The sequence below is a fragment of the Scyliorhinus torazame genome, chromosome 28 (assembly GCF_047496885.1).
Source record: "Scyliorhinus torazame isolate Kashiwa2021f chromosome 28, sScyTor2.1, whole genome shotgun sequence".
Taxonomy (NCBI): domain Eukaryota; kingdom Metazoa; phylum Chordata; class Chondrichthyes; order Carcharhiniformes; family Scyliorhinidae; genus Scyliorhinus; species Scyliorhinus torazame.
Genome location: NC_092734.1, coordinates 20,193,661 through 20,220,534, shown reverse-complemented (window position 1 = coordinate 20,220,534; position 26,874 = coordinate 20,193,661). Strand labels below are relative to the sequence as shown.

General features: G+C 47.4%; 1 protein-coding gene across 11 annotated transcripts in view; it reads right to left on the bottom strand.

Moving 5' to 3' along the window:
• The window catches only part of kcnma1a (potassium large conductance calcium-activated channel, subfamily M, alpha member 1a), a 1,078,085-nt gene that overhangs the window by 53,721 nt on the left and 997,490 nt on the right, over positions 1-26,874 (bottom strand). For all 11 annotated transcript variants that reach the window (XM_072491599.1, XM_072491594.1, XM_072491595.1 and 8 more), the window contains 2 exons: positions 23,400-23,594; positions 6,934-7,052 (listed from right to left, as the gene is read on the bottom strand). In XM_072491599.1, coding sequence (XP_072347700.1) covers positions 6,934-7,052; positions 23,400-23,594 — 314 coding nt within the window. The remainder of the gene's footprint in view (positions 1-6,933; positions 7,053-23,399; positions 23,595-26,874) is intronic.

The window sequence follows — 26,874 nt, the reverse complement described above, 5'->3', positions numbered from 1 at the left end:
GTTTTACATCCCAGCTGATATTACTCTTTGTTAACTTCAATAGAATGTAACATTGGACATGGCGTAAACCCGCTTTTCACCAGATCCTAGCAGTTGGTCAAATTAGGTTGAAACTACCTGCCAACATTTCTAAAACATGTTTCAAAAAGGCAGGTTGAACATGCACAAGATCAATTGATTCACTACTGTTGCAGATACCATTGAGTCTCAGGAAACTTGGGAATTATCATTTACCTCTTAGGATGACTTTATCCCCAAAAGCAGTACCAGAAGGAAAATTTGTAATTTAAAAGAAATGTCTGTGGAACCTGTAAATGTTTTCAAGAATTCTCGAAAAGGACTCTTAAGAGTTTGCATTAAATGTACAGGGATCGGGTTGTATGGTGGCACAGTGGTTAGCACTGTTGCATCACGGCGCCAAGGACCCGGGGTTGATCCTGGCCCCAGTTACTGTCCGTGTGGAATTTGCACATTCTCCCCGTGTCTGCGTGTGTCTCACCCCCACAACCCAAAGATGTGCAGGATAGGTGGATTGGCCACGCTCAATTGCCCTCAATTGATTGTACAGGGATCAATTGTCATGAGTAATAAATACTGGTCCATGTGATCTGGCCACCCTTGACTTGGAAGCAGTAATTCAACAGGAATTAAGCTAATATATCGAATTAGTGTGGGCAGAGACAAAGAAGAACTGCATCAAGGGAAGAACAGGGAAGACACGTGTTAAAAAAGGACAGAAAGCTGATGACAGGGTTCAAGCAGAAGTTGTGAATTGGACAGTTCTACGATTATGCTTCAGTTTTGTCAGAGCCGGCCAGACTGTTTAATCAGGATTATTAAAGGAGTCAGCTAAAGAAATTGTTCAGGACACTCTGTCATCATAACTGTTGTGACCCTTGCCAAGGAGGGTCCGCTGGACTGTGCCATTTGAATATCTGTCTCTGGAGGCCTGGATGCAGTCACAAGTGACTCGAGGACCAAATCCATTAGGTGAGAAGATCCTGTGCTCCAGGTACCAAACTGGAAAGACTTTGAAATTGCATGTAGTGTCACATTTGTGTGGGGAGAGATAAGAATGTTTGTAATCTCATGAGATAGCAGTATCTTTTAATTCATGTGTAATTTATAGTAGGTACTGGGATTTTTTTTGCCTGTTAATTCATGTGTAATTTACATGGATTCTGTAAAAGTAAAAGCTATAAACAATAGAATCCTTTTGGCAATTTCTTCATCTAGGGGTCATTTAGTAAATTTAGTCATTTTAGTTTAGTTATCCCACAGCGATATTTATACTGTGAAGCTAGAGTCACGTTTCATAAAAGGGCAAATTCAACTTGTGTCAAACATTACCACGTGAGCAACATTTCAGGCCATCTCCTTGAGGCTGAAGTGAACACAGGTTGAGGAACGGAGCATGTGTGGAAAAATAAATAAATGAGGGAATGGAAAACCTCTTCAGCATGGTCAAAGATCAAGTGCATAACCGGAGAATGGAGGGCAATCTAATGACCTTGGTTGGAACTTTGTTCTGCGATTTGTCTAAGAGGTAATTTTTGAGAAATGCCTCAATAGGAGAATCTAAACTGAAAAACATTCCAGCACTAAACAAGTGATGATGTTAGTTAGGCTGTAATGATGTTGACAATACTTGCATTTGTATAGAAGCCATTTAAACACTGGGGTAATAATCTTTCTTACTTTACACATTACTTGGGCAGAAACTTTGAGAGCTATGTTTGGAATGTCTCCAGTAGTCAATGTGACGCTGAGTTCCACCTACCTTCAGGGTTCAGCTACCACCTTGATGTGTCTTTCTAGTGCTTTTAGATTTCTAATAATTGCATTCTGTCTTTTAATCTCAGCCAGATCCCAGTGCCATTTAAAATTGGGGTGTGAAGGTGGATTTTAAGCACAAAGTGGGTTGGGGCAGGAGGGAAGGTGAAAAAAAAATTAAATTCTCAAACCCTCCTCTAATCCTGTTTCCGGTTTTAATGATAGCAGGTCAAAGAAGCCCCTCTGAGGAGGCAGATTAGTCACTAAAGTCTTGCCGTCATTTGAACTCCATTTTTATTTTTAACGCATAAAGGCCTGGGAATCCTGACAAGTAAAAGAATGCAAGAAGGGTTTGACCCACAGTGCAAATGCCTTTATTGCACTGCTTGTGGGCCAGGAGGAGCAGCAGTGATTCCACCAAGCACAACAAGCTAACAAGCAATTGAAACCCCATGATGTCACCCACACCTTATAATGTCTGACACCCTTGTGATAGCAGGGTGATACTATACACCGGCTCCTCGCTGAATTCCAGTCTGCCATTCTGGCTTCTGGAGCTGGAAACCCGTTGAAAACATTTAGCAGCTTCACCCCGTTAAATTCCGCAGTACCTGCGGGGAACCCTTTCTTCCAGGTTTTCCAGTCCAGAATTTCTCACTCATCCATATTCTTCCTGGCTCCAAGTAAATATCAGGAGCATCAGACCCATATAATCACTAACTATAACCATTGCAGTATTTAAAAAAAAAATCTAACAATAGGATACGACGGCAAAAACAAACTAAAGTCTATTGCTAAGAATAGCGTCATGAGATAAGGATACCCTGCAGATTTTACACCCCAGCCACTGTTTCCACAAATAATCTTGCTTTTGGATTAAAACAAGCATGAACAATCTCTGGTATTCTTAGTCATTATTGCTTAAATTGGCTTCATTAAACTGACCATGTTCATTATTAGGGTATAATTGATGATCTTATTTCAACAGCAGAGAGAAACAGCTTGACAGCACCTTCACCAATGGTGCATTGACTTATTGGGCCTGATGAGGAAAGCCCAGTAAGGAGCGCTCCACACCAGCTATGCACACCAACAGTTTCACATTCATTCCAGCAAAATGCAGCAATTAGAAAATGCTATTTTGTTCAGACTGCTGGTTCTGTAAAGCAATGTTGCTATTTACCAACTATCTAAATCAGAGTCAGTATAATCAGGGGCTTGTGCAAACCTCCAGGTGTAAATCTTTGCTATTTTACTGTTCCAGAGTTCAATATGACAGCCGGTTTTCAGATTATTGATGCTGTATAATGCATGTTTTGTCTCTGGGAAATCAAATCTACTTGGGAATTGAAGTATTCATCTCATCCCCGTGCTCATTGAGAGCTTCTAAAGAGACCATGGAGCTCATTTCACTCAAGTCAATGTTGCTTAATGGATGCAGGCATAGCCAATTCCTATTGGCAAGTGCATCATTCAGTGCAATGGTGTTTTTGCTAAAATGAATGCAATGGAGCGCAAGTCAGGTCTTCAAAAGATCATAAAGTGATCATGTTTTACTGTGAAATGCACGAAAACCAACAATTTTAGCGCTGTGAACTTAATCATGACTTCAATTGAGCAAATGCCCACATGAAAGTTGCTCCAGTCCCTACACTGCGTCATGTGAGGAAATGCAGAAAGTCAGAAAGGACATGGTCCAATATTGTTTGCTTTGGCGCCTGTTCTGTTTATGTTTTACATATCTGTGCTTTACTCTCAGGATAAAGAAAGTTTTGGTGAGAAAGAAACAAACTTTAGAAGTGTGAAGATATCTGGCATGATAAAGAACATTGGGATAGCGAAGTGTGTCTATTCCCATTGTTTTGGGTTGGAATGATCAGCTGATTCGGATTGATTTCTTGAAAGTGTTTTAATGTTAAATTATGTGAACAACATCAAATGCGTTGTTGTACCCTGGATGCCAGTGTTTGTGTTCATGGCATCTGTCACAGCATTTTGTTGTAAACAAGTCAATTTGACTTAATCCAGCCCTGCTGTAAGACAGCAACAAATAAATACCACAGATAAAATTCTCATCTCAAGTGCTCCCGGTCTACAGTGAAGAAGTGAGAAATACCAGGATATGGCAGATGAATACGTGGCTGAAGAGTTGGCGTGAGGGAGAAGGTTTCAGATTCCTGGGGCATTGGGACCTGTACAAATTGGACGGGTTACACCTGGACAGGACCGTGACTGGTGATCTTTGGTGGATGTGGTGGGGGTGGGGTGGGAGGGGCGGGGGGTACTTGCTAGACCGGTTGGGGATCATTTAAACTAATATAGCAGGGGAATGTGAACCTATCTAAGGATTCAGAGCAAGGGGAATCAAGAACAAGAGAAAAAGACAGCAAGGAGAATACGAAAAGTGATAGGCAGAGAAATCAAGGGCCTGTATCAGATAACGACCCTGTAAAAAATTGTAGGGATGGGACAAGGAACGTTAAAAGGACGAGTCTTAAGGTTTTGTACCTGAATGCTTGGAGATAAGTTAGTTGCGCAGATAGATGTAAAGGGGTATGATGTAGTTAAGATTATGGAGACATGGTTCCAAGGAGACCAAGGATGGGAACTAAACATTGAGGGCTATTCAGTTTTCAGGAAGGACAGACCAAAAGGAATAGGTGGTGGAGTTGCATTGTTGATTGAAGAAGATATTGATACAAATATCGAGGAAAGATATTAGCACAGACAATGTGGAATCTATATGGGTCGAGTTAAGAAACACCAAAGGGCAAAAAACATTCATAGGGATAGTATACAGAGCACCAAGCTGCAGTGGTAATGTTGGGAAAAGCATTAGACAGGAAATCAGAGATGCATGTGATAAAGGACCATCTGTGATAATGGGGGACTTGAATCTGCATATAGATTGGGTGAGTCAAATTAGTCACAGTACAATAGAGGGGGAATTTCTGGAGTGTAAAGGGATGGTTTTCTAGACGTTGAGGAACCAACAAGGGAACAGTTCATGTTAGACTAGAAGTTGTGCAATTCAAAAGGATTAGTTGGCAATCTAGTTGTGAGAGAACCTTTGGGGATGAGTGACCATAATATGATGGAATTATTTATCAGGTTGGATAGTGAGGTAGTTGATTCTGAGACCAAGGTCCTGAACCTCAATAAAGGTAACCATGATGGTACGAGCCATGAACTGGCTATGGCGGACTGGGGAACATTACTGAAAGGAAGGACAGTGGACAGGCAATGACAGACATTCAAGGAATGAATAGGTGAACCCCAAAAGTTATTTATTCCTATGTGGTGCAAGAGTTAGCGGGGAACATAGAAACTGACTGTAAAAGTTTCTACAGGTATATAAAGAGAAAACAGATTGAGAAAAACACCCTTCACAGCCAGAAACGGGGAATTCATATTGGGGAATAAAGAAATGGCTGAGGGACCAAATTCATACTTTGCTCCTGTCTTCCCAAAAGAAGAGATGAATAATGTACCAGAAGTTCTGAGAAACACAAGTTTCAGTGAGTACCTGAAGGAAATTAGTATTAGTAGAGAAATGGTTTTGATGAAATTAACTGGATTGAAGGCGGATACATTCCCAGGGCCTGATCTTCTTCATCCTCGAGTACGTGACAAAGTGGCCCTAGAAATAATAGATCCATCGGTGGTCTTTTCCAAAATTCTTTGGACTCTGGAATGGTTCCTGCGGATTGGAGGATAGCTGGTATAACCCCGCTATTCAAAAAGGAAAATAGAGAGAAAACAGGAAACGAAGACCAGTGAGCCTAACGTCGGTAGCAGGGAAGTTGCTAGAGTCCGTTATTAAGGATTTTATAGCATAGCATTTGGAAAGCGGTGGTATATTCAGACAAAGTCAGCATGGATAGTCGAAATGCTTGACAAATCTATTCAAATTCTTTGAAGATGTAACTAGTAGAGTTGACCAGGGAGAACATGTGGATGTGGTTTATTTAGACTTTCAGAAGGCTTTCAACAAGGGCATATTGCAGATTACTAGGTAGAGTTAAAGCACATGGGATTGTGGGTGGTGTCTTGAGATGGATAGAAAGCTGGTTAGGAGACAGGAAGCACAACATTGGAACAAATGGGTCTTTTTGCAATCAGCAGGCAGTGACTGTTGGAGTACCGCAGGGATCTGTGCTTGGACCTCAAATGTTCACATTATATATTAATGATTTGGATGAGGGAACAGAATGTATTATCTCAAAATTTTTGCAGATGATACAAAGTTAGGTGGGAGGGTGATCTGTGAAGGGAATGCAAAGATGCTTCAGTGGGATTTGAACAGGCTAAGTGAATGGGCATATGATGGCAGATGCAGTATAATATGGATAAATGTGAGGCTATTCGCTTTGGTAGCAAAAATAGGAAGGCAGATTATTATTTGAATGGGTGTAAATTGAGAGAGGTCAGTACTCAACGGTCAATACCTTGGTGACCTCGTGCATCAGTCACTGAAAGTTAGCACACAGGTACAGCAGGCAGTAAAAGCGGCAAATGGTATGCTGGCCTTCCTAGCAAGAGAATTTGAGTATAGGAATAGGGATGTTTTACTGGGAACGTACAGGGCATTAGTGAGGCCACACCTCGAGTATTGTGTACACTTTTGGTGTCTTTATCTGAGGAAGGATGTTTGTGCTATGGACGGAGCGCAGTGAAAGTTTACCAGTTTGATTCATGGGATGATGGGACTGTCATATGAGGAGAGACTAAGTCGGTAAGGGTTATATTCATTGGAACTTAGAAGAGAAAGAGGGAATCGATAGAAACTTGTAAAATTCTAGCAGGATTAGACCGGATAGATTCAGAAAGAATGTTCCCGATGGTGGGCAGGCTTGAAGGGCCAAACGGCCTCCTCCTGCTTCTATTTGCTATATATTTTTCTATGTAAACTGCCAGTACTGCAGTTTTATCATTTCCCCTTAGAACTGGTGTTGCTTAAATAGAATCCAAACAAACTAATTATTTCAGCAACTCTTTTCCTGACAGCAAAAGCTTACAGCTGGAATGTGCTTTTACATTAGTTTTGTAACACTAATATTAGGTCTTGCATTGTAACAACAAAAACAAAACATTTTGGTTAAAGAGACACAAACATTATAAATAACAATTAAGGAACTGTGAGAAGCTTGTGGCACTTACCGCTTAGTACATTGGTTATGTGCGCGTAAATGTGCATCTCTCAATCGGTAAATTCCAAAGCAAAGCATGTTATATGTTTTTAAGGCCTTGCAGAACAGGTCTCCATAACAACCGCCATCCTGGGCAGAAGAAAGGCATAAGAGATAATATCAGCAACAGCTTAGCTTCCAGGGCAATACTTGCACCCGACCAATCTGCCAGACCTCCCATACCTTCAATTCACAATGTAGCATTTGGGGAGAAATGGGGGTTTGGTAAGTGTGACTGACACAGGATCATCTGTTTTATAAAATTGATGTGAAGTTGTACAATTAAAATATTACATGACAAAGCAGCTTCATCTCGGTCCAAAAATAATACAATGTGAGCCTATTGTGTAATGTTACAACTCTGCCAGTTATCATAGAATTTACAGTGCAAAAGGAGGCCATTCGGCCCATCTAGTCTGTACCGGCTCTTGGAAAGAGCACCCTACCCAAGGTCAACACCTCCACCCTATCCCCATAACCCAGTAACCCCACCCAACACGAAGGACAATTTTGGACACTAAGGGCAATTTATCATGGCCAATCCACCTAACCTGCGCATCTTTGGACTGCGGGAGGAAACCGGAGTGCCCGGAGGAAACCCACGCACACACGGGGAGGATGTGCAGACTCCGCACTGACAGTGCCCCAAGCCGGAAATCGAACCTGGGACCCTGGAGCTGTGAAGCAATTGTGCTCACCACAATGTTACCGTGCTGCCCTTATGATGAAGCTGATCACACTATCGAGCAGCCGACCTCAACCCCAGCAGAACCTGCCTCCGGGCAATCCGCTCCCACTCCCGTCTGCAGGTCCGGCGAGTCCGACCCCCCAAATATATCAACAAAGGGATAGGGCTCCAATTCAATATTCAAAATTGCCGACATGAAGGAGATGAAGTACGAAAGAAGGAGAACCAAAAGCTCACATGGTAGCACAGTGGTTAGCACAGTGGCTTCGCAGCTCCAGGGTCCCAGGTTCGATTCCCAGCTTGCGTCACTGTCTGCGCGGAGTGGGTATCGCCCCAAAACATTAACTCCCTCATCTCCCACTGTACAAAATATACACAATACAAAACATGTTAAACAAATTCTTCCCATCCGCCCCCATTAAAGTTCCAATCGAACTTTTTTAATCAAGTCCAAGTCCTTGCTCCTTGACAAAACTCCCACCTCCTCCGGTGTATTGAGAAAATGGTCTTTCAACCCAAAAGTAACTCTCAGCCTCGCCGGGAACACCACTCCAAATCTTGCTCCGCTCTTGTTTACCTCTGACTTTGCCTTATTAAAGGCCACGCTCCACTTCGCCAACTATGCTCCGACGTCCTGGGATATCCGGATGGTGCTTTCTTCCCACAAAAGTCCCGATTCTCTTTGGCTTCTTCTCCAGGAAGTTGTGGAATCTAATAACCACAGCCCGTGGTGGCTCATTTGCCCAAGGCAAATCTGGAATGTTCGGTGTTTGGGCGGCCCAATCCAATTCTGGAGGGGACATTTGCCCTCCCACCCTTAACCGGCTTGTCGAACATCTGAGAAAAGTACTCAGTCAGCCTCAGCCCTTCCATCCGCTCTGGAAACCCCATGATTCGGAGGTTCTGTCTCTTCAACCTCTTCTCCAGGTCATCCACCTTTGCCCGCAGATTCTTGTTCTTCTCCTCCACTAGTAGAATCTCAGCCTCCAACGAGACGTATGATCGCTATGCCGTGACAAGGCCACCTCTACACCCTTCAGCACCTCTCATTGTTCCTTCACAGCCTCCAAGATTTTTCCCAGCTTCTCCTGAATCAAGTCAAGCTCCTCCTCGATTGACGTTTTGAGGATTTCCATCATCACCTTTCCTTGCTTATCAAAATGTTTCTCGAATTGCTTTTCAATCTCTTGTGCCAGCACCCCAGTCAGCGTTTCCACCGTAACAGGAGCGACCACACCCACTGAGGCCGTCTCTGCCATCTTCCCTCCCAATGATCCTCATGAACTTTCTGGATACGTCGAAAATTGCCTTTTTGCCACCAATGTTTTTTGTAATTTTCTACATACTTTTGTCGATAGAAGCCGAATACAATTAGATGAGCCTGGTTTGATCTCCAAAATCCCCCGGGAACAGGGCAAAAAGAAACAAAAAACAAGAACCCTGGCGGGAGCCACCTTATATGCGACCTTCTCCTACAGGCCACCTTCCCTGGCGGGAGCCACCTTATGTGCGGCCTTCTCCTACAGGCCACCTTCCCTGGCGGGAGCCACCTTATGTGCGACCTTCTCCTACAGGCCACCTTCCCTGGCGGGAGCCACCTTATGTGCGGCCTTCTCCTACAGGCCATCTTCTCTGGCGGGAGCCACCTTATGTGCGGCCTTCTCCTACATGCCACCACCGGAAGTATTTCAGAAAACGTAATGACCTTGGTCATGAGGTTCTACTTTGGGTGCAATTCAGGAGCAAACCGCTCAAAATCGCACTAGTTTTGCATCTGAGTCCAGCTTTTAGTGTGAGGTTTTAAAATCAGCACACATGTCAGCAGAAACTCAATATGCACTGGACTGAATTTTCTCATGCAATTCCTTGATCTTTTGCGCCGGTTTTGGGAGAAATGTACTGGAATTGAGAGCACAAAATAACAGAAGTCCAGGCAATTTTTAATGTTGGTGAAGAGTAAAGTTTCCCATTTGCTCTTCTTTACCATTCAAATTGAACTGATGTTCAGGTGCTAGTGAGTGCTTAGCCTGGCCAGAGAACAAGGTGAAACTCAGAATATACGTTTGAGTTTTCATTGATCTAAGAAGGCATCAGTCTCACGGTCAACAATTTGCTCAAAGTCTGGCGAATATCTCCACAGGTATCAATAACCCTTGGTATCACCCTTTCGGAAGAAGTATTTCAAGATATATTCTGAAAGCATTGCCTTCAAGGTTTTAGAAATGTATATATTATACAGAAATATGATTCAAAATAAATATTTTCAGATTATTAAAGGGTATGTGTTGCCATCTGAGTCTTTGAAAGAACAAACAACTAGAAATAACCAACTTTCCCCCTTTTTTCTATTTATTATGTATAATATTTTGGTTTCAGTATCAAGCATTGATGAACATCAACATGAGAAAAGAGTTTACTGCCCACGACACTGAAGGAGCTGAATTAACTCTCAGTCAGAATGACATGATTGCTAAAGCTCTCTGGGTTAATGACTGTATATCCATTAATGTCAGTTCAGAATGCTCCCTTCACTGAAACCTTTGTCATATTCTTTTTCTATGGGATTGAACGATGATTTGATGGCAGTGAAATTAAAAACAGTAATCCGCTGTGGTGGATTGGCACTTAGAGGATCAATTCACAAGGAACACTCTAAAGCACATTTGCATTCGAAATATGCCCTTTACAGAATAGAGTATCAAATAATTGATGGCACATTGTGCCCCTATATGCAATGGTTCTTATAAACTCCAAAATATTAAATTCTTTTAGTTTAAAATAATCTCATTCTCAGTACCTTCATGTCCATCATTTCCACACAAATAAAAGACACTTGAGAATTAGCCTCTTGTGAAGCTATTTGCACAGTTGTGACACTTCACATTCATGAGTTACATGATTCACCTCTTCCCAACCCCTCCCCTCCCACCAGCACATGAAGCACATTTGAGAAAACTGCATCAATAGTGTATTATAAGAAAATACCCCCCCACCCCCGCAAGAAGGGTGGACAAGTGCCATTGGCCAATGAAAATGCTCCTCTACCATACAACACTGGTTCCATACAGACTATCCATACCTCTACCTCAATGAAATGTGCCAGTACAGTTTTGCATTCAGCAGCTTAACGTTTGGGCTTCGAATAGAGGATTGCGCGCAGTATACCGAATTTGCGCGCAGTATACGGAACAAGGTAAATGAGCTTGTTGCGCACATTGAAATTGACTGGTACGATGTTGTGGGCATCACAGAGACGTGGTGGCAAGGGGATCAGGGCTGGGATCTGAGTATACAAGGATATGTGTCCTATCGAAAGGACAGGCAGATGGGGAAAGGGGGCGGGGTTGCATTGTTAGTAAGGAATTAAGTTAAATCGATAGCAAGGAGTGATATAGGATCAGAAGGCATAGAATCTCTGTGGGTAGAGTTGAGGAATCGCAAAGGTAAAAAGACCCTGATGGGAGTTATGTACAGGCCCCCAAGCAGTCGTCAGGATGTGGGGCAGAAAATAAATCAGGAGATAGAAAAGGCATGTAAAAAAGGCAATATTACAATAATCATGGGCAACTTCAATATGCAGGTGGACTGGGAAAATCAGGTTGGTAGTGGATCCCAAGAAAAGGAATTTCTGGAATGTCTAAGAGATGGGGGGTGGAATTCTCCTCCCCCACGCCGGGTGGGAGAATCGGCGGGGCACCGCACGAGTCCCGCCACGCCGCCCCGCACGCGATTCTCCCACCCCCCCCCCAAACCGGCGCGGCGCGAATCACGGCTGGCCGCTCAGAGAATCGCTGCTCGCTGTTTGTAGCGGGCGAGCGCCGATTCTCCGGCCCGGATGGGCCGAGCGGCCTGCCCAACACAACAGGTTCCCACCGGCGCCGTCCACACCTGGTCGCTGCCGGAGGGAACAGCGCGGGAATGCTGGGGAGTGGCCTGTGCAGGGAGGGGGGTTCCTGCACCGGGGGGGGGACTCAAAAGGGGTCTGGCCCGCGATCGGTGCCCACTGATCGCCGGGCCGGCCTCTCTGAAGGAGGACCTCCTTTCCTCCGCTGCCCCGCAAGATCCATCCGACATCTTCTTGCGGGGAGGCCACGGGGAGGACCGCAACCGCTCATGTGCGGGTTGGCGCCGGTCAACCTGCGCAAGCGCGGATGACGTCATTTACGCCCGGCGCTGCTCCTAGCCCCCCGGGGACGGGAGAATAGGGGGCTTGGAGCGGCCTCCGACGCCGGAGTGAAATACTCCGGTTTTCACTCCGGCGCCGGGACTTAAGTCTCCCGATGGGAGAATTGCGTCCGGAGGTTTTGGAGCAGCTTGTGAAAGAGCCTATTATGGAACAATCAATTTTGGATTTGGTAATGTGTAATGAGGCAGACTAGGGAGCTTGGACAATTGGTGGTGGGGCTCGGACCTCACTGGGAGTCACAGCCCAGACTGTGTGCTCGAGTCTGGAGTGGGGGCTCATAGCACCAGGGTCCCAGGTTCGATTCCTGCTTCGGTCACTGTCTGTGCGGAGTCTGCACGTTCTCCCCGTGTCTGCGTGGGTTTCCTCCGGGTGCTCCAGTTTCCTCCCACAGTCCAAAGACGTGCAGGTTAGGTGAATTTGACATTCTGAATTCTCCCTCTGTGTAGCCAAACAGGCGCCGGAGTGTGGCGACTAGGGGCTTTTCACAGTAACTTCATTGCAGTGTTAATTTAAGCCTACTTGTGACACTAATAAAGATTATTATTATTACTTTAGGGAACTTAAGGTGAAGGAACCCATAGGGAGCAATGATCACAATATGATAGAATTTACTCTGCAGTTTGAGAAGGAGAAGCTGTGATCAGATGTAATGGTAGTACAATTAAATAAGAGTAACTACAAAGACATGAGGGAGGAGCTGGCCAGAGTTCATTGGAAAGGGAGCCTAGCAGGGAAGACAGTGGAACAGCGATGGCAGGTGTTTTTGGGGGTTATTCGGGAGCCACAACAGAAATTCATCCCAAGGAGGAGGAAACATGCTAAGGGGAGGACAAGGCATCCATGGCTGATGAGGGAAGGGTGTGAGATTAGGTGTTGTATTTGGTGTTGTATAAGAAGGGTGCGATATTTGGTGTTGTATAAGAAGGGCATGCGATTTGGTGTTGTATAAGAAGGGTGTGATATTTGGTGTTGCATTACAAGGGCGTGCGATTTGGTGTTGTATAAGAAGGGTGTGATATTTGGTGTTGTATAAGAAGGGTGTGATATTTGGTGTTGTATAAGAAGGGTGTGATAGACTTCCAGGTGTGGCAATGACCAGCTGAGTCGCACGTTTCGGCACCTCCCGTTGGAACGGACTTTTGGGCTCTTGATAGGAGCCCCAACGGCAATTTAAACGGCCAAAATCACTGTGCGGTAAACTAGAAGGGAATCCCCCCGGATACACATGGAAAAAGGAGAGGATAGCGGCCGGATTGCAGAAGATCCTCTGGAGCAGCGGCAAGGAAGGGAAGCTCGAAGCAAGATGGCGTCGGAAGGTGGCCGTTTGTTATGGGGCCCGGAGCAACAAGAGTTCCTGCGGCGCTGTGTGGAAGAGCTGAAGAAGGAGTTGAAGAAGGAGGTGTTGGCCCCGATATTACAGGCGATTGAAGGGCCAAAGGAGGAGCAGAGGACCCAGGAGCTGGAGCTTCGGGTCGTGAAGGCAAAGACTGCTGAAAACGAAGATGAAATACAGGGCCTGGTGGTGAAGACAGAGACGCACGAGGCACAGCACAAAAGGTGTATGGAGAGGTTGGAAGCACTGGAGAATAATTCGAGGAGGAAGAATTTAAGAGTCCTGGGTCTTCCCGAAGGGGCAGAGGGGGCAGACGTCGGGGCACATGTGAGCATGGTGCTTCACTCGCTAATGGGATCGGAGGCCCCGACGGGCCCTTTGGAGGTGGAGGGAGCCTATCGAGTTCTGGCACGAAGACCAAAGGCTGGAGAAATACCTCGAGCTATAGTGGTGAGGTTTCTCCGCTACAACGACAGAGAGACGGTCCTCAGATGGGCGAAGAAAACTCGGAGCTGTAGGTGGGAGAACGCGGTGATCCGCGTATACCAGGATTGGAGTGCGGAGGTGGCGAGAAGGAGGGCAAGTTTCAATCGGGCTAAGGCGGTGCTTCACAAAAAGAAGGTTCAATTTGGAATGTTGCAACCGGCGAGACTGTGGGTCACACACCAAGGGAAGCACCACTACTTTGAGACGGCAGAAGAGGCGTGGACATTCATTGTGGACGAGAAGCTGGAATAGTCTGGCGAGAGAAAGAGCTTCAGGGATAAAGTGGTGGGGTGATTATGTGGGGCGAGGAAGGGGAAGGGGGGGGGGGGGGATGATTTTTCAATTTGTTAATTCTTCGATCCTGTAACTTTTCTCTCTTTCCCTCGTGGGGGGGGGGGGGGGGGGGGGGGGGAAGTATGAGGAACTGTGGGCGCCGGTGGGAAGGAAAGGAGAAGGAGAAGGGAAATGCGCCATTAGGGGCGGGGCCGAGTGGGAAACGCGGGCTTTGCTCCCGCGCTATGGTAATTGTGGCGGGAACAGGGACGCAGGAAGGAGGGGGCCTCGCACAGTGAGGGGCCGAGGGCAAAGGGGGAAGCCGAGGTCAGCCAGAGTTCGCTGACTTCTGGGAGCAACATGGGGGGTGCAACTACGCTAGAGGGGGATCTAGCGGAGGGGGGGGGGGAGCTAACTGGATTGCTGCTGCTAAGGAGAAGGGGGAGCTGTTATGGGACGGGATGGTCGAGACGGGGGGGCACCGTCGGTGGGATATACAGGTACGTGGGAACCGGGTGAGGAGCTGGGTTAAAAAAGGGGATGGCTAGTCGACAAGTGGGGGGGGGGGTAAAGAGCCCCCCAACCCGGCTGATCACGTGGAACGCGAGAGGGCTGAATGGGCCGATTAAAAGGGCACGGGTACTCGCACACCTAAAGAAATTAAAGGCAGATGTGGTTATGTTGCAGGAGACGCACCTGAAATTGACAGATCAGGTCAGACTACGTAGAGGATGGGTGGGACAGGTGTTTCATTCGGGTTTAGATCCAAAGAATAGGGGGGTGGCTATCTTAGTGGGGAAACGGGTACTGTTTGAGGCAAAGACCATAGTGGCGGATAGTGGGGGTAGGTATGTGATGGTGAGTGGCAGATTGCAAGGGGGGGCGGTGGTTCTGGTGAACGTATATGCCCCGAACTGGGATGATGCAAACTTTATGAGGCGTATGTTGGGGCGTATCCCGGACCTGGAGGCGGGAAAGTTGGTAATGGGGGGAGACTTCAATACGGTGCTTGATCCAGGGCTGGACCGATCGAGGTCCAGGACCGGGAGGAGGCCGGCAGCAGCCAGGGTGCTCAAGGACTTCATGGAGCAGATGGGAGGAGTAGATCTCTGGAGATTTATTAGGCCTAGGAGTAAGGAGTTCTCATTTTTCTCCCATGTTCACAAGGTATATTCACGGATAGACTTTTTTGTCTTGGGAAGGGCACTGATTCCGAAGGTGACAGGGATGGAGTATACGGCCATAGCCATTTCGGACCACGCTCCACATTGGGTAGACCTGGAGGTAGGAGAGGAAAAAGAACAGCACCCACTCTGGAGAATGGATATGGGCTTATTGGCGGATGAGGGGGTATGTCTAAGGGTGAGGGGGTGTATCGAAAGGTACTTGGAGCTTAATGACAACGGAGAGGTTCAGGTGGGAGTGGTCTGGGAAGCACTGAAGGCGGAGTTCAGAAGGGAACTGATTTCCATAAGGGCACATAAAGGGAAGCAAGAGGGTAAAGAAAGGGAGCGATTGTTGAGAGAACTTCTGAGGGTGGACAGGCAATATGCAGAGGCACCGGAGGAGGGACTGTACAGGGAAAGACAAAGGTTACATGTGGAATTTGACCTGCTGACCACAGGTAAGGCAGAGGCACAGTGGAGGAAGGCACAGGGTGTACAGGATGAGTATGGAGAGAAGGCGAGTCGGCTACTGGCCCACAATTAAGGAAGAGGGGAGCGGCGAGGGAGATAGGTGGGGTGAGAGATGAGGAGGGAGAGATGGAACGGGGAGCGGAGAGTGTGAACGGGATGTTCAAGGCATTCTATGAGAGGTTATATAAGGCTCAGCCCCCGGAAGGGAAGGAGGGAATGATGTGTTTCCTGGATCAGCTGGAATTCCCGAAGGTGGAGGAGCAGGAGAGGGCGGGACTGGGAGCACAGATTGAGATGGAGGAGGTGGTAAAGGGGATTGGGAGCATGCAGGCGGGGAAGGCTCCGGGACCGGATGGGTTCCCGGTGGAATTTTATGGGAAATATATGGACCTACTGGCCCCGCTTTTGATGAGAACCTTTAATGAGACCAGGGAAAGGGGGAAGTTGCCCCCGACTATGTCAGAGGCGACGATATCGCTACTTTTGAAGAAGGCAAAAGACCCGCTGCAGTGTGGGTCCTACAGGCCCATTTCCCTTCTGAACGTAGATGCTAAGCTCCTGGCCAAGGTAATGGCGATGAGGATAGAGGATTGTGTCCCGGGGGTGGTTCACGAGGATCAAACTGGGTTCGTTAAGGGGAGACAGCTGAACACGAACATACGGAGGCTGCTAGGGGTGATAATGATGCCCCCACCAGAGAAGGAGGCGGAGATAGTGGTGGCGATGGACGCCGAGAAAGCATTCGACAGAGTGGAGTGGGACTATCTGTGGGAAGTGTTGAGGAGATTTGGTTTTGGAGAAGGGTTTATTGGATGGGTACAGCTGCTATATAGGGCCCTGGTGGCAAGTGTGGTCACGAACAGGCAGAGGTCTGACTACTTCCGTCTTTATAGAGGGACGAGGCAGGGGTGTCCCCTGTCTCCGTTACTGTTTGCATTGGCAATTGAGCCCCTGGTCATAGCACTGAGGGGCTCCAGGAAGTGGAGAGGAGTACTCAGGGGAGGAGAAGAACACCGGGTATCATTGTATGCAGATGATTTATTGCTGTATGTTGCGGACCCGGTGGAGGGGATGCCAGAGATAATGCGGACACTCAGGGAGTTTGGGGAATTCTCAGGGTACAAATTGAATATGGGGAAGAGTGAGTTGTTTGTGGTGCATTCGGGGGAGCAGAGCAGGGGAATAGATGATTTACCGCTGAGGAAGGTAACAAGAGATTTCCGGTACTTAGGGATTCAGATAGCCAGGAGTTGGGGAACCTTACATAGGCTGAATCTAACACGATTGGTGGAACAGATGGAGGAGGATTTTAAGAGATGGGACAAGGTGCCCCTGTCACTGGTGGGCAGGGTGCAGGCGGTCAAAATGGTAGTCCTCCCGAGATTCCTTTTTGTGTTTCAGTGCCTCCCGGTGATGGTCACGAAGGCTTTTTTCAAGAAAATCGAGAAAAATGAGTTGTGTGTGGGCTGGGAAGACCCCGAGAGTGAGGAGGGGGTTTTTGCAGCGTAGCAGGGATAGGGGGGGACTGGCACTTCCGAACTTAAGTGAGTACTATTGGGCCGCCAATGTCTCAATGGTGTGTAAGTGGATGGGAGAAGGGGAGGAAGCGGCGTGGAAGAGATTGGAGATGGCGTCCTGCAAAGGAACCAGCCTACAAGCACTGGCGACGACGCCGTTGCCGTTCACCACGAAGAAATACACCACAAGTCCAGTGGTGGTGGCAACACTGAAAATTTGGGTGCAGTGGAGACGGCATAGGGGAATGACGGGAGCCTCGGTGTGGTCCCCGATAAGAAATAATCATAGGTTTGTCCCGGGGAGAATAGATGGGGGATTTAGAGCATGGCAGAGAGCTGGGATTGTGCAATTGAGGGATCTGTTCTTAGACGGGACGTTTGCGAGTCTGGGAGCACTGACGGAAAAATATGGGTTGCCCCAAGGGAATGCATTTCGGTACATGCAACTGAGGGCTTTTGCGAGGCAACAGGTGAGGGAATTCCCGCAGCTCCCGACGCAGGAGATTCAGGCTAGAGTGATCTCAGGGACATGGGTGGGGGATGGGGTGTCAGATATATACAGGGAAATGAGAGACGAGGGGGAGATCATGGTGGATGAGCTGAAGGGAAAATGGGAAGAAGAGCTGGGGGAAGAGATTGAAGAGGGGCTGTGGGCAGATGCCCTACGTAGGGTGAACTCTTTGTCCTCGTGCGCCAGGCTTAGCCTGATACAATTCAAGGTTTTGCACAGGGCGCATATGACCAGAGCAAGGCTCAGTAAATTTTTCGGGGTAGAGGATAGGTGTGGGAGATGCTCGAGAAGCCTGGCAAACCACACCCACATGTTTTGGTCATGCCCGGCACTGCAGCGGTTCTGGGTGGGGGTGGCGAATGTGCTTTCAAAGGTGGTGGGGGTCCGGGTCGAGCCAAGCTGGGGGTTGGCTATATTTGGGGTTGCAGAAGAGCCGGGAGTGCAGGAGGCGAGAGAGGCTGATGTTTTGGCCTTTGCGTCCCTAGTAGCCCGGCGAAGGATATTGCTTATGTGGAAGGGAGCCAAACCCCCGGGCGTGGAGACCTGGATAAACGACATGGCAGGGTTTATAAAACTAGAACGGATAAAGTTTGCACTAAGGGGTCCGGCGCAAGGGTTCACCAGGCGGTGGCAACCGTTCATTGACTACCTCGCAGAACGATAAAGGAAATGGGAAGGTAACAGCAGCAACCCGGGGGGAGGGGTGTTTATGTATAGATATTTGTACTTGGTTATGTATATTGGATTGTTTGATTTTATTATTTGGGAGAGTTATTATTTTTATTATGGCAGTTGCCATTTAGTATATATAATATTTACTTATTTGTTAAAAAACGGTCGCTGTTATTTATATTGTTTTGTTGCTGTAAAAAGGGAAAAACCTTTGTACTGTTTTGTTTGGCCGAAAAATTTGAATAAAATATCTTTTTAAAAAAAGAAGGGTGAGATATTTGGTGTTGTATAAGGTGTGATATTTGGTGTTGAATAAGAAGGCGTGCTATTTGGTGTTGTATAAGAAGGGTGTGATATTTGGCGTTGTATAAGAAGGGTGTGATATTTGGTGTTGTATAAGGGTGTGATATTTGGTGTTGTATAAGAAGGTCGTGCAGTGCACCCGGCGCGACGGTGGGTCACAGTGGACTCAAACGACCACTTCGACACGTCAGAGTAGGCAGAGGCCTTCATCAGGGGAGAAGATGTTGTTGTGAAGAGGACTATGTGGGATTCTTGTGTATGAAGGAGGGATGTTTGTAATTCGTACCAATACTGCTGCGTGTTCTGTTGTGTTATTTTTGTTCTGTTGTGGGGCGGGGCGGGGGTGGGGTATAATAAAGGGGATTATTACATTTCACTTAGAGGGGAGATTGTACCCCAGTCGCCAGAGGAGGACTCGGACATGAAACAATTCTAGGATGTACTTCTGAGGCTGTATAAGGCTCTGGTCAGACCCCATTTGGACTATCGTGAGCAGTTTTGGGCCCCGTATCCAAGGAAGGATGTGCTGGCCTTGGAAAGGGTCCAGAGGAAGTTCACAAGAATGATCCCTGGAATGAAGAGCTTGTCGTATGAGGAACGGTTGAGGACTCTGGGTCTGTACTTGTTGGAGTTTAGAAGGATGAGGGGGAATCTTATTGAAACTTACAGGATGCTGCGAGGCCTGGATAGAGTGGACGTGGAGAGGATATTTCCACCTGAAGGAAAAACTAGAAGCAGAGGACACAATCTCAGACTAAAGGGACGATCCTTTAAAACAGAGATGAGGAGGAATTTCTTCAGCCAGAGGGTGGTGAATCTGTGAAACGCTTTGCCGCAGAAGGCTGTGGAGGCCAAGTCACTGAGTGTCTTCAAGACAGAGTTAGATAGATACTTGATTAATAAGGGAATCAGGGGCTATGAGGAGAAGGCAGGAGAATGGGAATGAGAAACATCTAGCCACGATTGAATGGCGGAGCAGACATGATGGGCCGAATGGCCTAATCCTGCTCCTATGTCTTATGGTCTTATGGATGGTTTAGACTTCCTGGTGATGGAGAAGAAAGTTCCGGGGCTGGAGACACAGGTGTTGGGCTGGTGGAAATTATGAGGTGCATTTGCTCTATGCAGTCTGGGAAGGCTCCAGGCCCGGATGGATTCCTAATAGAATTTTATTAAAAATTTGCGACGGAGCTGGGGCCTCATCTAATGGAGATGTTTAATGATTCCTTATCCCAGGGAGAGTTGCCGACCAGATTACAGGCTTCCAAAGGAGTGTGGGTCTTATTGGCCCATATTTCTATTGAATGCCGATGCAAAGTTATTGGCCAAAGTACTGCCAACTTGCTTGAAGGAATGTCGGCCAGAGGTAGTAGCTGAGGATCAGATGGGGTTTGTGAAGGGCCGACAATTGTCAGCCAATAGAAGGAGATTACTGAATGTAATGATGTCGCCCCTGTCGGTTCGGAACTGGAGGTAATAATCTCCATCGATATGGAGGAACCGTTCGACCTGGTAGAATGGGAGTATCTCACTGGGACAGTTCAGGTTTAGGATCCAGGTTAATTTCTTGGATCAGACTGCTGTCTAAGGCCCCCAACTGAGCGTTTATATTAACGCATTAAGCTCCGGGTACTTTTGATTGTATAGGGGAACAAGGCAGGTGCTTCCACTTGCTGCATTACTTTTTGCGTTGGCAATTGAACCGCTGGCTATCGCACTGACGTCATTGGTGGAGTGGAAAGGTATAGAGAGGGGAGGTATGGAACACCGAGTGTCTTTGTACACGGACGACTTGCAGTTGTAAGTAACAGACCCTCTTCCAGTGTGGGAAGGATTGTGGAGGTGTTAAGTAAGTTTGGCTCCTTTCTGGGGTATAGAATTAATGTGGGAAAGGTGAGCCCTCGGGGGCAGGGAGGAGGTCTAGAGACATTGACGTTTCAGCTGGCCAGATCGAGCTTCAGGTATTTGGGAATACAAGTTGCCCACGACTGGGCATTGTTGCCCAAGTTGAATTTGGCCAGTCTGGTAGGAGGGGTGAAGGGAGATTTGAAGAGGTGGGATGCACTGCTGCTATCGCTGGCTGGGCGGGTTCAAACAATGTAAATGATGGTCCTCCCAATTTCTTATTCATTTTTCAGAGTCTCTCAATCTACTTACCTAAATCCTTTTTTGGGACGATTAATAAGCTGATTTCGCTCTTTGTTTGGACAGGAAAGACATTGTGGGTTTGGAGAGCGTTTTTGCAGACTGATAGCCGGTCGGCGCTTGCCGTTGAATTACTACTGGGTGGCGAATATCGAGAAGGTTCGGAAATGAGTCATGGGGCTTCGGTTTGGGGGCAAATGGAGGAAGCTTCCAGGGTCTTGTTTGAGATGATGGCTCCTCTTCCATTCTCACTGGCCAGGTACTCTACAAGTCCGGTAGTGGTAGCCTTGCTCAGAGTCTGGAACCAGTTTCGGCAACATTATAAGCTGGAGGTGATGTTGTTGAGGGTGCCGAGATGTGGGAACCACGGATTTATCCTGGCAGGGTTGGACTTGACTTACAGAGTCTGGGAACGGGAGGGGGTAGATTTTCAGGGTTGGAGTATCCGATGGAAAGGTTTCAGGGGGAAAGGCTCTGGGGGGGGGGGGGGGGGTCAGGTATTTACAGGTCAGGAACTTTGTGCGAAAGGAGCTGGCTGTTGCCACCCTCCTCATTCATGGACAAGTGTAGCATCTGAGGATGAGATAGGGGAGAAGACTTCAGATATCTATAAGCAATTGATGGAGAGGGAGAGGACCTCGCTGGAGGAGATAAAGAGGAAGTGGGAGAAAAAATTGGGTGGTGCATTTGAATGCATATAGGATACATTTGACCTCCATGTGTGCGAGACTGAGCCTGAAATTTAAAGTAGTGCACAGAGTGTATATGACCAAAACACGCATGCGTGGGTTTTTTCTGGAGGTGAAGGATAGATGTGAGCGGTGTTCAAGGGGGCCGGCGAACGACACACACATGTTCTGGGCCTGTCCAAAATTGGGGAAGTTCTGGGTGTCGTTTTTCGAGATATTGTCAGAGATTTTAGGGGTAAGGGGGCTCCAGGCCCGTGGATGGTGTTATTTGGAGTATTGGATGAGCCGGGAATGCAGGAAGGAAAAAAGGCTGACGTATTGGCCTTTGCCTCCCTTGATAGTCTGAAGGAGGATTTTGCTAAGGTAGCGGGATCCGGAGCTGCCAAGGGATTCGGCATGGGTGGGAGATCTGTCGGAGTTCCTGCATCTAGAACAAATTAAGTACGCCATTAAGAAGGGGTTTTATTTGAGGTAGAGGCTGTTTATCTCCTTCAAGAATTAGTAATTGTCAGCAAATACAGGGGGTGGGGGTGCAAAAAATAAAACAGGGCACACAGGGTGGGAAGATGGGACGTTGGTTGAAAATTGTGTAAGGTTGAATGAATTTGTGTCTATTGTAAGATAGAAAAACTCCTGAATAAAAATATTTTAAAAAATTAATTGAAAACAAGCATTTCCTGTTTACAAGGCGTTTCTATTCAATATTTTGCCGCGACAATCATCATCAGCGCTTTCACATTCCCCATTGTGGAAACCTCAAAATGTGCTGGGCAGCACGGTGGCGCAGTGGGTTAGCACTGTGGCCTCACAGCGCCGAGGTCCCACGTTCGATCCCAGCTCTGGGTCACTGTCCATGTGGAGTTTGCACATTCACCCCGTGTTTGCGTGGGTTTCGCCTCCACAACCCAAAGATGTGCAGGATAGATGGATTGGCCACACTAAATTGCCCCTTAATTGAAGTAAATGAATTGGGTACTCTAAATTTAAAAAAAATATATGTGCTCTTTGCAATCTTTCCCGCTTCTCTCCCAGTCTTGTTGGATATGATTGCAAGGCTATCAGCTACCCACACATCCATTCTTCAACTGTGGACTACCCGGTCATTGAACAGGCTATTCACCAGGAGGACATTGCCGGCAACTCTCTTCCTGTCCTCATCAATGTCCAACATATCTATGCTTTCAACGTGTGAACCAGGTATCAGATTTAGGAACCCTGAATGATTGTTTTGCCCATCTTTAAACCGGGAGCTCCCAGTGACTGCGGTGCCCTTTGCGATGCTTGGTATCCCCTTAATTCATCATATGTTAGGGATCAAACTTGGACTGTCAGAGTCCAAGCACAGGCTTAACTGCCGAGACAAACCCCAGTGCCTGGACAACTGAGCCACAGGAGGTCTGGATGCATTTTTCAATCTTATCTCAAATACTCCCATTCTAATTCTCTTGAGGCCATGTGCAACCCCATTCTCTGGCCCACAGGGTGACGAGCCACATGCTCTTAGACCTCTCTCTCAGCCCATGATGGCTTTGTGAAGTCCCCGTAGATGTAGCTCAGTGAGATCAGTTTCCTCATTTTCCCATTCTTACTAGGAGAACTTCCTGGCCTTGGCAGTGTTGGTCCTTACCCAGATATTTCCGGAAAAGAGCTTCATTACCAAGCCTCATGACACATGTTTAAGCACTGATTAGTCAGTGCAGCAAATCATCTCATATTACAAATCCATTCATAATATACGCCAAATTATTTTTTATAGTGTTTAATTACATTGAATTTACAGGACAGAAACAGGCTATTTGGACCAACGGGCATATGCTTGTGCATCTGTTCCACACCAATCTATTTATCTCACCTTATCCTCTATTCTTTTCTCCCTCATATAATTATCCAGTTTACCCTTAAACGTAAAGAAATGGCTGTGTCGGGTGTAAGTACTTTCCATTCAGAACAGTCAGGGAGAGAGTGGTGTAGTGAGCAAAACAACAGATTCGCCTTACCCCAAGATCTGCAAAGGGGCCATCGTACAGAGCCAACTGTGCGACTCGACACCTGTCTCTGTTTGATAGTGTTTGCGGAGTGCTGTATCCACCTCTCAAGGCGTTTTCCTCAGCTAGCATTGATTCCAGCTCTGGCGTGGCTCCCCCTGTTACTAATGTCCGTATCAGAGTCAGGATATTGTCATTGAAGTATGTCTGTGGAGATAAAACAAACTCTTTAAGCGAACACTATTAAAGTCATCACCAAAGAAATTCAAATTACGCTTTCCAAGGACTTTGTGCAGTTAAAACTAACATGCTGTCACTTCACATATTTTATCCGGGAAGTGAAAAGACAGCAGACTCCAATTACTCTGTTTTAGTTGTATGTCCCATTAGGTCCTTTCACTATATATCTTTTTTTCCACACACAAATTCAGGTCAGTTTTCTTCTAGACAGAAATTGTAATGATTAATTCCCTCTATAATTGCTGTTACTGGCGATGCAAAGTCTCCCTCTCTCAGCGTTAACTTCACAACCAATATGAGTCTGAGAAAGATACAAAAGTAGAAGACTCTGGACAGGTTTAAAGCCTGTACAAACTCGAGTGCCTTTTTTCCTCATCACTGATTCAGCTGGGAACAGCCTTTATGCTGAGAATGTCGCTGCACATTACCACATGTATGCTCTCACAGTCCTCTCCTGCTATCACTTCCTGCAGCTTTACGACATGAGCTGACAGAAATCAGACTTAAGTATGTATCAATTAAACATTTTGATTATTTTTTAAATAAATGGATGATGAGGGTAAAGTCCCAGGTGGTCTTGTTTAAAACACTCAAGTGTGCTGGCAAGCACAATTTATTAGGTGCACAGCTCCTTCAAGATGACAGCCTGCCAGCATCTATAACCATTCCATCCTGTCAGGTAAACAATCAGTCCTAGAAATATTTACTTAATGTCAATATAATAAATTCAAGCTTCATTAAAGATGATTGTTTTAGTGAAGGAGGCACTGTCCCTTTTACGGGCCTCCATGGACCTTGTTTAATACCACAGAATCTGTGCAACATCCTCATTACAGAATGCTCTGGCTTTCTCACAAAGTTGCAAGGACTCCCAAAACCATTTATGCTTTTTCTTAAAAAGACCTGCAAGGTTATAGGGCACAGTTCCATGGGCAGCAGCAGCCTTCAGCTGTTTCGCCCCTACTTGTTTGGAGAGGGGGTGGGAGTGAGAGATTTTCCCAACTGCAAGCTGCACAGCCCAATTCCATCTCAATTTGACGTTGCCCGGCTTGGTGTCGCGACAAGGCCGTTAAATCTTGCGAGAGGCCTCTCACCTGATTCACAATGCTTGAGACATCTTGCGAGGTTCAACCGAGAGGTGTCAACCGGGCGCTGTTTGGTACTGGTCCACACAAATGTGGACCAGGCATAACGCCATTGGGGGAGTTCCCCAGGCCATTGGAGACTCCTGGGTGGTTGGGGAAGGGCAGGATGGCCCCCTGACTCTCCTTCTGGCACCCAGGCATCTTGGTACTGCCAGCCTGGCACCATGGCACTGCCAGGCGGCACTGCAAAGGTCAGGGCCTGAGGGAGGGGGGGGGGGCATGTCCATGAAAGGAGGGGATTATGAAGGATGGGAGACCCTTAAGCTCACTTAGAGATTGAGACAGCCTTTCAAAATGGTGGTCCGATCCCTCAGAAGCCAGTCTGGCCGGCGAGTTCAGCTCCCTGGTGATGAAAACATTTCTAAGCACGGGCTTGACTGGGAAAAACTCCCCTAGGCCCCAAAAATGACTAAGGGTGTGAATTAATAAAATGGGAACAAAGTCCCATAGCGATCACGTTTAGCCACGTGTTCCCAGCGCTTCCAGCGTCGAGAAACACAATGCTGTTAAACATCACTCGGGTTAGTTAGGGGGCCTCAGCGGGGAACGCGCGGCCGAGACCGCACATAGCCCTGCTATGAGTTCCTCAGTGTAGTGAGAGATCACTGGAGCCCCCGACATGACCCCCGATTAGGAGGGGTCGCCGGGCTCCCCCGTACTCTCCCCAATACCCACACAGGGCACACCCAGCCCAATTGCTGCCCTGCAGAAAATGCCAGCTTGGCACATTGGCAGTGCCAAACTTGTACCCTGGCAGTGCCCCTGCCTACTGGCAATGCTACCTGGGCACCCTGGCAGTGCCAGGCCAGCACTCAAGTGCCACTGCCAGGGTGCCAGGCTGGCAGTGCCAGGGTCCCTGGGTGGAACCAACGGGACCAGGGTACCACCCTGCCCAGAGGCCTTGCACCTGGGGGCCTCTGAACCTCTGGGAGACCCCCAAAAGTGCTGCTCCGTCTGGTCCCCACTTGTGGAGGGGCACATCCCAACGCCTCGGGTACCTTGCGAATCTGCACATTAAAGTGAGACTAGCTGTCTTGGTCTAATGTGCAGATTTACCAAAAGGTGATTCCGCCCACTCGCAAGATTGCCTTAGATCTGACAAGTCTTTGCGAGCCAGGTATATCCTGGCAGTAGTGTCCCCCGGCTTTTTTCGGCAATGCTGCAATGCGGCACGCTGCTTTTCGGGCACAGAGTGGGCTGTTCTTCGATTGCGCCCTAAGTTTGGGTGACTAGCGGTACGAATCTCACCCAAACAGCCGGCGAGAAATACCCCGCCAAACCCGCCCAAAATGTCACTCAGAGATCTTTTGGTTGAATTCTGCCCGTAGACTCCCCAGTAGGAATTTCTATTGGACGAGTGTATGAGACCCCCACCCCCCAGAATTTCATTCTAAACAAGAGGTGTGCAGATAAACTGCTGTGTCCAAAAAATTGGGAAGGGTGGGGGAAACAACAATTCTTTAAAAACTGCTTACTTCTTGCTCTTTTGTTTAAAAAAAACTAATTATTCTGCTGCAAAATTAAAGATGTGTCAGGTGAAAGTACTAGGTCTAATTATTGCCAACTAAACAGGTCAGTAAGAGTTTAATTGCTGTTTGGGCAAGAACTGGGGAAAATGCTCAGAAGCAACCAAGCATTAAATGACTGTTTAAAAACAAGACGAAAGTCAAAGGTCCACAGGACTAAAGTGTGATGTTTGGTGTGTAATGGAGTAAACACGTGCACATGCATGTTAAAGAATACTTAGCAGTGCTTTTGACTAACTTTTTAAAGGAGGCTGACACACACACACACACACACTAAAAAGACCCGAGTGGGGGACAAGACGATTCCCGGCCATGTTGTGCCTGGCGATTCTCAGGCCCGCGATAGGCCGAGGGCCGCCCGTTTTAGGCCGGTCCCGCAGGCGTAAATTACAACAGGTACTTACCGGCGGGACGTGGCTGAGCGGGCGGCCTCCGGGGTCCTCGGGAGGTATCAGTCCCCGAGAGGTGACCCTACGGTGGCCTGGCCCACGGTCGGGGCCCACCGATCCGCGGGCGAGCCTGTGCTGTGGGAGTACTCTATTCCTCCGCGTCGGCTGCTGTGGACCTCCGCGATGG